Source organism: Octodon degus, unplaced genomic scaffold (genome assembly GCF_000260255.1).
Source record: "Octodon degus isolate 3935 unplaced genomic scaffold, OctDeg1.0 scaffold00148, whole genome shotgun sequence".
Taxonomy (NCBI): Eukaryota; Metazoa; Chordata; class Mammalia; order Rodentia; family Octodontidae; genus Octodon; species Octodon degus.
In genome coordinates this window covers 2,822,778-2,834,862 of record NW_004524724.1, presented here as the reverse complement: position 1 = coordinate 2,834,862, position 12,085 = coordinate 2,822,778, and the positions used below count along the sequence as shown (strand labels likewise).

General features: G+C 45.3%; 1 protein-coding gene across 1 annotated transcript in view; it reads left to right on the top strand.

Annotated features, from left to right (window-relative positions):
- The window catches only part of Zfpm2 (zinc finger protein, FOG family member 2), a 349,596-nt gene that overhangs the window by 38,356 nt on the left and 299,155 nt on the right, over nucleotides 1–12,085 (top strand). Inside the window, exon 2 of the mRNA XM_004642269.2 lies at nucleotides 736–837. Within this exon, the coding sequence (XP_004642326.1) occupies nucleotides 736–837 (102 nt within the window). The remainder of the gene's footprint in view (nucleotides 1–735; nucleotides 838–12,085) is intronic.

The window sequence follows — 12,085 nt, the reverse complement described above, 5'->3', positions numbered from 1 at the left end:
TCTTTCTTTCTGTGGTACCAGGGATGGAACTCAGGACCTTGCACTTGCCAGGCAAGCACTTACTCCACTGAGCTATCTCCCCAGCCCTGTGGGCTCTGACCTGAGACCAGCACTCCCCTGGCTGAGAAATGGGTTTGACAGCAGAGTCCTTGCATGTCTGCTTGCTCTCCTTGCCTTCATTCCAGTTTTCAAAATAATTCATTGATAGTGCTACACTTACATGAGTATGAAATGGATGTAGTTTACGGCTCAAATGAGCTCAACATCAGATGAATGTCTTATAGGTAATAGTGATTTCTTGGAAAGTTTGTGTTTTCTAGGCTGTTCTGACATCTCAAAAGTTGAGTATTTTTCTTTTGAGGAATGATGTGAAGAGATGGACACCATTAGAAATTTGGGCATATGTGGGAAATGGAGCGTCCAGGACAACAGGGTGGGTGGGCCATTTGCTCTCAAATGCTAGCAGGATGAGGTTGAAGGCAAGGCGGCCCTGATGTTGGGCTCTTCTTTTCTGGCTTCACCCTCTGTTATTCTGCTGTCTACCATCTCTATGATGATTTTATTTATAGTGAAGCCACAATAAATATTAAAACAATTAATGATGGGCATTTACCAGGCAACAATATGTGTAGCAAATCTTTAGCCCTATCATGAAGACAGCCCTCTGCATGGGTCAGGGAGTCCCAGATCTCTCTTAATGATTCTTCTGTTTCTCTCCATGTTGGCGTTTTTCAGGGGATGATGAAGGGATCCAGGAGACGGCGGAGTCAGATGGGGACACGCAGCCAGAGAAACCAGGGCCACCTGCAGTGGAGTCGGAGGATTGGGATGGCCCAGGTAGGACAGAAAAGCAACACATAACCATAACCATCGTACGCTTTTTCTAAGAAAGTCAGGTTCTCCCCCGCCATTAAAATTTAGTTGGCTTGGGAAACTTGCAGTCTTTTAACTCTGATTTAAAATAGATAAGTAGATAGATAGAGCTAGAGATATATCGATAGATATCTATATTTGGATATATAAATATAGAGAGAGATACATTTATTTAGAGAGATATATTTATTTTGTTTCCTATTTATCTGGGTGTTTAAATATCACTATTTAAAGAAGATACTTATCCATTTGTTACATAAACTTAAAAACCAGGTGTCTGCTCTATTTAAATTTCCACCTGTTTTTCCTTGATACTCATATCAGGTAGCCAAGTCTCCTCGCTGCTTTGCCTTGAGCAGAGATCCCTTAAGCTTATCTGACTTCATACTGGCACAATTTGAAGGCTTATGAAGTCAGAAACAATGGTCCTTCCAGAGCTGTTTTTTTAAGTTAGTCACATAATTTAGACATTGAACCTCAGTATATACTTAGCTTGCCATATCAGGAGATATCCTTTTTTGATTCAACAGTTTGGCAACATTTCCATTTTCATGAATAAAATTAAATTTTTATTTAAAGGATCAGATATCTAATCATCACTGCAAAACCAAACAACAACAACAACAGCAAACACAGTCAAAAATGCTCCAGATCACCCAGGTAGTTTTATGCAGTTTAGAATGTTTATAGGAACTCTGGGTACATAGCCTGCCGTTTGTCCCTAAGTAGCTTACTGTTGATTGTGATTTCATAAATGGAAGCCATTAGGTCATAATGCTTAAAAATATAAGCGGGTTTGGAAATAGTTTCAGCCATAATTTCCAAGGCAGTAACATTTTTCATTAAGAAAGATCCCCGTATTTAAATCACATTTTCACCCTTGCATGACTTTGCAAATTGCTCTCTACTGTGCATGAAGGGGAGAGGGATCCAGTGGTAATTTTCTGAAACCAGCAGCTGGAAAATATAATGCAAACAAAAATGAAGATACAGTATATCTGATTATTATGATGTCATTTCTAATGTTATTCATGATACACACAAATGTTTATATTCTGCACTTTGTAGCATAATGCTATTCAAGGTTTTTGGTTAAATTGTATGATATTTAAAATATGATAATGCACATTTTAAGAGTTTGGAAGGAGATGCAGGCTTCTGATATTTTACTTCATTGAATGATGCTTCAGACTTATCAATGCGGTGAAAATTTCCTTGATTAAAAGAGAAGAGCAAGAAACAGACTTTGGGCAAAAGTCTTAGTTTACACATGGCAATAGCATAATTAATTGGAGTGTGGGGATTACATATTTTATGTACATGGAATTAAATGAGTGCACACATGCAGAATTAGTTTGGGAGGCCTTGCGGACAGTTCTGCTTGCAGACAGCTGCGTCCTGTCTTCCTGCTCCGTGGGGCAGGTACGTGGCCGAGGTCTCCCTCTGTCGTGGGCTCTGGCTTCCCAGGCCTAGGAGGAGAAGGAGACAAAGGAGGTGATGGATGCCCCAGTCCAGTGCCACCCTTTCAGGATGCTTTTCCAGGAGTCAAGGTGAATTATTGGCTAAAATGAAGGAAAAAAGTGAGGGTGAAAAAGGCAGAGAATCGCATCACACTGACATCAAGAGGAGGTCTTAGTTTTAAGTCCAGTTCTGCTGTCTTTGATTCAATGTAATTTCCCCCCTGGATTTGGTGCCAGCACTTGTACCCCCTCTGGTGACATGTGGGTTTGCTAGGACTTTGAAGGAAAAATGTCTGACTCTGACCAGGTATGCTTGGAAGAAAATTCTATCTCCGTGTGTTACAAAATTTTTGACACATTTGTTTCCTTAGGTATTAGGAAAATAAGAAGGAAAAGAAAAAGAAAGGTTTTATTATTTATCCTTCCTGAATTAATGAGTTTAATCCATTACAAAAGAATATGTCTCGAATATTTATTGCTTTTCAAGGTGAAATATTCATTCATTTCCTTCACTCAGGAGATTCTGAGAGTGTGTGGAAGATATTTTTATATTCCTGCTGTGGTACAACTATCATTGGCTTCAGGACTGCCACCTCAAGTTTTGTTATTCAGAGACCAGTCCTGGCACCTTTCCAGGGTGTGCGGAAGGTGACCGTCGTGGCTGCTGGGGCGGCGGGCCAGCGCCGGTCTCTGTTCTGCGTTGCCAGCCCCCCACCCCCACTGGGAGGTTGCAGCCGGAATTTCGCAGGGCCTGTGTCTTCCTTGTGAAGTACAGAATGTAACATCCCCAACTTTCAGAAAAATGAATCAAATCAAGCACATGAAATCTAGTAATGATTATTGTGGCTTTGAAGTTAGTGCCTCTTAAGGAAGAAGACACTAGGTATCACGTACTTAACTGTACGTTAGCCCGGATAGATGAAAAGGAACACTAAATTCACTGTTGCGTTACATTTATCACAAAACTTCACATAAAATGGATTTAAAAGGAAAGAAAAAACATCCTGCTAGAGTTTTCAATGCCTGGTGGTCTGTCTGATACTACGGAGGGAGAACTTTGCTAGCACTACCTTTCGGTTTAATCAGCGATTATTAGTTGAAGTTTGCGGTCAGAGCCAGGTGTGATTTCAAGGTCCCCTGGCCTCAAAGCCCCATTGTCCACTACTGAGGGCCGCCCTATGAGAGAAATTTCTCTAAAAATAGAGCAGAAGCCGAAGACGAGGAAATTATCTGAGGAATTTCAAGCTGAGAGCTGACATCATTGACGAGGGATCAGGATTTATGTGATTCTGAAGAGTTTGATTGAAGACAGCTCCGCAGAGGCCTTAGTGGCCCCCTTCAGTAACGAGCTGGCTCCTGCCTGGGCCCCTCTATTTTCATCAAATGCGCATTCCTCAGTGTACAAAGCTGCCCCCTTATTTGTTATTCAATGAAAAGGTGCACCCAGAAACCCTTGCGGCACACACCGTTAACTCTAAATCATTAGGTAGAGTCTAAACAGTCTTTAGGAAAATTAGCTTCCATTTGTAAATATTTCTCTGGTAAAATCCCGTAAGGCCTAACTGTCTGCAATTGTTTAAACCTTCTTCTGCACTGTGCAGAAGGAAAGGCAAACGCGCAGTAAGCCAGCAAGGTTCGGGCCAGCAGAAAAGCCACTCTCTGTATTTCAGCTTTCTCATATCTAATTTTAAATTTCATTGTCAATTTTTCCTTTTACAGAAATTTTTGAACACTCCCTTGCTTAGGATCTAATTCCTGGAGTACCTGCTGTTCAGTTCTGCCTTTCGAGCCAGGCTTGCCCAAGCTTTTCTTGTATCATTTTCTTCCTTGTTAAGTAGCTTCCTCTTGGTTACCGCCTTCACAGGCATCATGTTTTGTCAGCTTCATGAACCCTTCAGTATATGGAGAACAGTATACACTTAATTATTGAATAACTGTTTTTTTTATTTTTTATTTATTTTTTTTTTATTTTTTATTTTTTATTTTTTTTTATTTATTTATTTTTTTTTTTTGTGCAGTTAGAACTGGGGAAGGTTCCTGGGACTCCTTCTAGAATAGCTTTATAGGCCCTTGGTTTCCTGAAAAAAGAGTTGGTTGAGACAAGCCAATGAAGGTAGTGAAGTTTCACATTTATTAAATATATTATAGTAGAAAGGAAGTATTCTGTGCAGAGTGAGTTGAGGTTTGATTACAGCAGGAAAACAAGGCCAGGCTTTGGAGAGTGGAGTGGCCACTGATGGAGCTGACAGTGACCACCAGCGCCATGGCCCACCCTTGAGCATCTTCCACGCCTCATGCTGACGTCAGATCTAGGCTGTCCTATCAGCAGTCTGCTTGTGGGTTGCACGTTCTAATTGGACCCCAGATGCAAGGCTCGTGACCATGCTCTCCACATGCGCTGCAGCTCTGAGATGAAGAGGCCAAGCCCACTTGCCAGCGGTTGCTGGACCCACAGTCTCCTGCCTCCGGTTCAGGTCTGTGTCTGCATCTGCTCACGGCCACCTGCAGCCATGCCACTTTTGTCATGTTGACCAGCCAGGCCTCAGTTTCCTTAACTTTAAAGTGGCAATAATAATACTTCCTTGGAAATAGTGTTGTAGGGATAGAATTTGAAAGAGAAGATGGTCACAGTATCCAGCACAGGGTTTGAGCGAACATGGGACTTTTCCACAGTGGTGGCCTTCTCTGACCCTAGCACCAAACTTCTTAGACATTATTCCGTCTACCTTCTCTCACTGAGCAGTGGTTGGAATGCTGATCCTACTCTGAAAATGATGTTTGTAGCAACTCCTTCGAGCTATGTTGGAGGCCGAGGTGTGAAGAGCCACTTTGTGTGCCTGGCGCTAGAAGGGGCGAGGGCGAGCGCTCGGGCGGATGAGCCCGTGCACCTTCGCTCTGCAGAAGTCCCTTGGGCCACCCAGATACCTTTTAGGAGCCCAGCCCACTAGGTTCTGTTAAGAAAACTTGGCCGCTTCCTTCACTTTGGAAAGTGAAAAATGGGTGTGTCTGGTGCAGTCCTGAATGAATTTGATCTTGCCTTAACCGTAGCATAACTAGAAGAGGAAAGCCAACATGACTGGGACGTGTAAGTCATATGCTCCCCCAGAAATGATGTGTATCCGTGTGTACATTCCAGGCAGGAATTTTGAGCCATCAGATTGTTTGACAAAAACTTTTAAAGATAAATATATGCTGTTATTTAAATATATTTTGATGTTTATATATTAAGCATGGGTCACTAAAATAGAGTAGAAAAACCAGTCCCTTATTGATGATTTGATGAATTAATGCAATAAAATGAGAAACCATTAAAATTACATATAAGGGAACATCAAACCTTACTGCTCTCTGCTAAAGGTGAGCTGAGGGGGCATCACAGGTGACCGTTGTGAGGGTGCAGTGTGTGGAGGAAAGGGGCACACTTGCCTCTGCATCAGTTGTGTGTTTGCTGTTGCATCACCTGTTAGTTATGGGACTTGAGCAAGCTGGTGTGTATCAGGCGGGGCTGGTAACAGTTGTGGCCTCATTAGTGCGACTGTACATGCAAGGTGTGAGGCCCAGAGCCTCATAAACACACAGTAGCTCTTCCTCAAATCTACTGTATGTTTTTGACCACTACCTTAGCAGCCATTGCAGTGTGTTTCTACATACCTTCCTTCAGTGGTAGTCCTGTGAATAAACTTCCCAAAATACTTTTGTTATGTAAAAATCACCAGGAGATTATGTTTGCCATGGTCTGTTCTACCTGATCAGAAATGTGGCCGAGTTCTACAGACTTTTTCAAGACCAGGTGGCTAAAGTCAGACACGCACACTTGTCGCATGTGGACCAGGGTGGTCTGACCTCGCTGGAGAAGGTGCCTTGTGCTGAGCATTGGGCTCTGGCAGCTGGCTGGGCTGTGTCCGCTCTGTGCTGAAAGTGAACTGGAAAGATGGGGAGTGTTTTGCATAAAGTAGAATGGAAGCTGGAAGACCTCTATGACAGAGAAGCACACACTTAATGACAGTTTTTTTTTTCCCCCTCTTTACTGGTCCAAAGAAGGACTTGAAGATTACAGTGCTGATTTCGTTTCCTTTTTGATTGGGAAAATGTGGTAGATAGAAGATCTGGGAAATGCCATTTGAAGTAAATTAACAGACACCTATGAAACATAGTTAAGCATAGATACAGTCTGACAGTAAGAAGAACATTGTGAGAAGCAGGGGAAATCGTAGAATGACTGTGTATTACTCTGACAGTGAATTGGTATTATCTCTGCTATCAGATAATGCAGTTATCATTAATTTTCACATTTGCATTTCAATCTTTGGAAGGAAATGACTCTTGCCGGATGAAGATAAGAGCTCTGTACCACTGTAATGAACCATCATTTTATCCCAGGCTTTGTGTCCCTATGAAAATGAGGCTGGAGGAGTAGGTGTCTGTGTGCATGTGTGTGTGCATATGCGTGCACACATGTGTGTGCATGTGTGTGTGATGCCGTGTACATGTGTGTGCATGTGTATGAGGAGGGATCAGAGAAATATTACAACCAAGTGTCAGATATTTCTGCAGCCTTCTGAGCCCTCTATGAAATGGGGGGGCAGAAACACATCTTCTGTAGTGCAATTACATGGACATTGGATCAGAAGAGGACAGCCTTGCTCTGCGTGGAGCAGAATGCTGCGTGAACACAGGGAAGCCCCCTCTTGATCTCGGTGCCCGCCTGCCACGCTGCCCTGTGGAATGAGAATGCGTGTAAACTCCAGGAAAAAAATGAAAGCAGATTGGAATCACTGTTTGCAAAGACACTTAGCCTTGTCAAGGTATAAAGGACTGTATGAAACATATCATTTACTCATTCTGCTTTACAGTTCTTTAGCTATAAGAACAGTGTAAGAGTAAGAATTAAGGATATTTAGATAATGACTTCTTTGAGATTTTGCAAACACCTAATTTGTTTATACAAGTTTAATTGAGAAATTTGCATTAAAGGATAATGAATTCAAGATTAATTTTGTTTGGGCCTTTCCTTGCAATGACCTTTTTCTCAAATATCCTTCTACAAAATAAATACGATTCCAAGTTTTATAACTCTGTCATACGTAGTCCTTGAAGTGTGTCACAGCGTGTTCTTGCTCATGATCCACCTATTTACAGTAGAAGCTCTGGAACTGGACTACACTCTTCATCTGCTCTAAAACTTGCTGGTTGAGACTCTCGCGGGTGGAGCCCCACCCTCCAAAATGAACATTTTGAAGTCCTGACCTTCCAGTGCTCCTTTACCAAGTAAGGTGGTTTGGGAGGAGAGCCTTGAAAACCTGACTGCTGAGGTTTAACCTGAGATCATCCTAGAGTAGGGTAATCAGACCTAAAGTAATCTAATCTAATCTGACTTAATCTATGAGCCTTTAAGAAAGAAAACTGGAAGCAAACACACCCACAGGGAAAACATCCTGTTGTCCTGAAAGTGGAGGCCAGGGCCATCCTTCAGAGGCCAGAGAGGCCTAATTTGGGCCAGGGATATAGCTCAGCAGGCCTAAGTGCCTGCCTGGCAAGGCTGAAGTCTTCACTTTGATCCCCAGTACCAAAAAAAGGAAGCCCAGGGTTGCCCATGAGCCCTGAGAAGCCAAAGCAGTGGCCTGGAACCAACCCGTTTCCTGCCAACACCTTGTCTTCTGGCCTCCTGAGCTGTCACGTGATGGGTTTCTGTTACTCAGGCCACTGGCTTTGGGAATAGGGTCCTGGTGGCCCTTGTGAGCTAACTCACAGGTCCAAAGTAAGGAAGGCCTCCCACAGGCCCTCTCCTGAATGCTTACAGAGATATTTGCTGTCAGTTTTCAATCATGTAAACAATATGGAAGCCAACGAAATATGTCTTGGAAAGATCTCTGTTGTTTCTGTCAGATGATGTTGAAGCCTTAGACTGATAAAGGAGCATCGTGAGAAGTCTGAGGGCTGGAGAACAACTTGAATGCACGTAGGCAGAACGTTCTAGAGAGGCTCAAGGAATCTGAGCTTCAGTAGGTCTGTGGCTGCTGCTCCAACCACCCGCAGAAGAGCCTGACTGGAACCCAGGGAGAGGCAGCAGAGCACTTGTGGTACCCGCAGGGCCCCGGCCCACCACCAGCCCCAGCAGGAAGGCTGGCAGAATGCTCCCAGGGCAGTGTGTGGTGGCCGAGAGGCGGGGCTGCGGACGCAGAGGCAGCTCTGGGGGCTGCAGGTGTTGCGGGCGCCCGCCGAGGGAGTGCCGGGCCGTGACTTCCCCTGAGGACTGAGGCAGAAGTAGAGGGGAGGCGATCCTGCTGCAGCCGCTGTGTGACAGTGACTACGTGCTTGAGTGTCCCGTAAAGGATTGCACATCTCTGAGGCTCTCCTTCACTGAGAAAGCCGCTCCTTCCCACCTCGTACTCCTCCTCTCAGAGGTTCCAGACTTCAGAATTTAAGGCCACACTTCCAGAGAAAGTGGTTCCTATATTAAATTTTTGCAAATCTGCTCATTGTTTCCAAATTATTGGAAGTTGCTTTTGTTCCCTGTCCCTGTGACTGCTTCAGGCTTTCTATGCTACATTTCTGTCTTTGTCTTTAAGTTTCATTGTTCCAACCTTCATCTCTTACAACTTGGGTTTACCAGTTTGGAATTTTTGTGAGGTTTATGTCACTGTCACGAAGGTGCTCAGATTGGGGGACGTGTAGCCCACATTCAGCATGGGGTACCGATGTGGTTTTCCTTTCTTTCGGGTGCCCAATCCGCAGTTTTCACTCCTGTTGCTTGTGTGTTGTTTTAACCCCGGAAGCGCACTTGGACCTTGGGATGGGGACATCTCTGCTTCATAATCAGCCTTCACTCGGAGCTGGCAGCTCACCCCTGCATAAATAAAATTTACATACGAGTGCCAGATCCTCGCCTCTTCTCTCGCACCTTGACAGGCCCATGCTGAATTCATTAAATTAATTAGTTGAAGCATGTATTGCAGAACTATGCACCGGGCTCCAGGCTTCGAGCTCTGAGGAGAAAAGGATGACTCTGACCTCACAGCACGGCAGGAAGCTCCTGGTGTGCAGGAGAAGATGCAGGGAATGTGAGTGGGGGGAGGGGGGATCCTTGCCTACTGTGGCAGGGTGCAGAGAGGAGGCCTCTGCTAGGAGTGAGCCCGAAGTGGGAGTCCCCAGGCTAGGTTGGCAATGTCCCCCTTAGGCCACTTTGAAGTTGTTTCTGAGGAAGAGAAAATTTTTAGTTTTCTGCAACAAAACAAAACAAGGTCCTCCTCAGCGGGTCCCTTGTGTGGGTCTTCTGTGCACACCGCCCTGTGCTCTGGTCGGCACCAGCCTGTGGTCCTCAGCCTGCCTGAAGAACAGGGCTCTAGGGATGGAGACACCACAGTCCCTGCAAGCGTCAGACGGACATGGAGTGAAGCCCGCGGCCGCTGGCTGGATAAGGGCCCTTTCTGTGTTTAAACCCCAGAGGAGCGGCCAGAGGGCGCCCTGCAGAGCCTGGCCTGGGCCTCTGAGTGGCTCAGGCGCTGCCTCCAACCTCACCGGCGGCACTGGAGCTCAGGCATCTCCGCCCGCTGGGAAGGAGCACCTCAGGGGTGGGGCTGGGCCTTTGGCTTATGACGGTTTTCAAATATTCCATGAAAGAAAACTGCAAAGGGCTGTTGTGTTTTGTTTATTTGTTTATTTTAATTTACTACATTGTCATATAGAAGGAAGGAATGAAAACATACTGACTACTGACTTAGGGTTCTCTTTGGGTGACAATGGGAGATTGTTTTTTGACTTTGTGTAGCAAATTTGCCCCCTTCTGCTTCAGTGGTACCAAAAGTTGAACTCAGGAGCCTCCAGTTTTGTACCCAGCTTTTTAATTGGGAGATAAGGTCTTGTTATGTTTCCCAGGCTGGCCCCACACTCGCGACCTTCCTGCTTCAGCCTCCCAAGCAGCCCGGATTACAGGTGTGCATGGGCACACCCAGCAGGCATCTCTTCTGGGTGTTACAGAAAGCAGCGCTCACTACAGTGGCCTCCTGTGTAAGTCACGCACCTTCCTGGCTGAGAGAGAGCCGAACATTTTCCTTTGTTTTTCTCCCCATTGCTTTTTTCATATTGATGAAGATTGGTATGTAATGAACATTTTATGAGTGATACTATGCAAAGAATACACAAATGTGTTTTAATAGGAGTGAAAAAATGTTCTTTTTTACAGAACTAAATAGCCTTTAAGCCAGATAATATAAAATATAGATTGACAGCACTTATTTTCAGTATATGTTTTTAATAAAAATGCATTATTCAGTTTTATGATATTTCAGTTATATCTCAAACCCATTTTCCTTTAAATTAGATGCTTCCCAAGAATGTTTCTATGTTTCTCAGTTCAGGGCATTTTTCATTACCTTGTAAATTAAATAAAAGGGAATATGGGATGTGTAAACAATAATTATAGTAATGTGATAAAAACAACAGCTGCTTAATAGGATAATAAATGAAATATTTTAAAATTATGTCCACCATTTCTAATACTATAACTAAACAAAACAAATCTTCTTAAAACTGTTATTTTTTCCTAAAGACTAGCCCCCCTTTTGTTTTTTCCATTTATGATTTTGATACAGGGTCTCACTACTTTGCAGCTCAGACTGGTAGTGATCCTCCTGTTTCAGTCTCTCCAGTGCTGGGATTAGAGGGTTGTGCCACCATGCCCAGGCTCCGTCCCAGGCTCAGCACACCTGGGGGCAGCGCAGGCACAGCAGGAGCCACTGGGACTAGCCCTTCTTAACTAGGCAGCTAGGAGCAAGGGTGTGACTATGGGGGTGTGGCTATGGGGTCTCATGGTCCCTTGGCAATGGCACTTCCTATCTTGGGGACATGGAGCTGGGGTGCTCAGTGGGCAAAGGCCGAAGCTCCTCCCACTGGGCATGTGCTGCTCCAGGAGGCTGTCTGAGCAGAGCCACAGACAGGGCCTCTGAGCAGCAGAAATGTGTCCCTCCCGTTCTAGAGGCTGGCATCCAAGATGGGATGCTGGAGGGTCGTCTGGGCCAGGCCTTACTTCCTGCTTGTCCTCCTGTGGCCTGTCCTCCTCCTGATGACACTGGTCCTGTTGAGTTAGGGCCCCATCCTGTGACTCACTTGACCTCTGTCACCTCCTGAGTGCTGTGTGTCCAAACCCTTTTGCACTAGGCATTACGTTTCATCCTGTGACCTCTGATGGAACACTTAGCAGTCCTTAACAGAGTGGGTAGGGTGACTTAGCAGTCCTTAACAGAGTGGGTGGAGTGTCAGTAACTAAAGTCGATTGCCAGGAAAGCTTGGAGAGAGTTGGGCAGATGGCTGAGCCAGGGCTGGAGGAGAGGCAGCTTCCCCTCCATGTTCTGGAGTGTGGAATTCCTGTTGCGCAACTAGGGCCTTGCCTGGAACAATGGGTGTCCTGGGGTGCAGACAAGGCGAGCCACTGTGTGTCAGTGCCATGGGCTGGCCACGAGCCTAGTCTGTCTGAATCCCTGTAGGACGGAGAGCTTCACAGTGGTGGCACCAGGTGGACAGCTCTTGGGAACCCTGGAGAATCTGGGTACAGGAGGGTCTCAAGAGAGACAGGCAGCAATTGGGGATTTCCCATGCTGAGGAATGAAGAGTGGGAACTGGGGAAGGGGCCTTGCCCCACTCAGGGAGGCCAGGTGGGTCACTGGGAGCCCCGTAGCACAGAGTAGCTCAGGCTTGCCCTGATCAGGGCAGTGGCCCAGGGTGGGGCTTGGATCCAAGTGCCTGTGCTGCTCTGG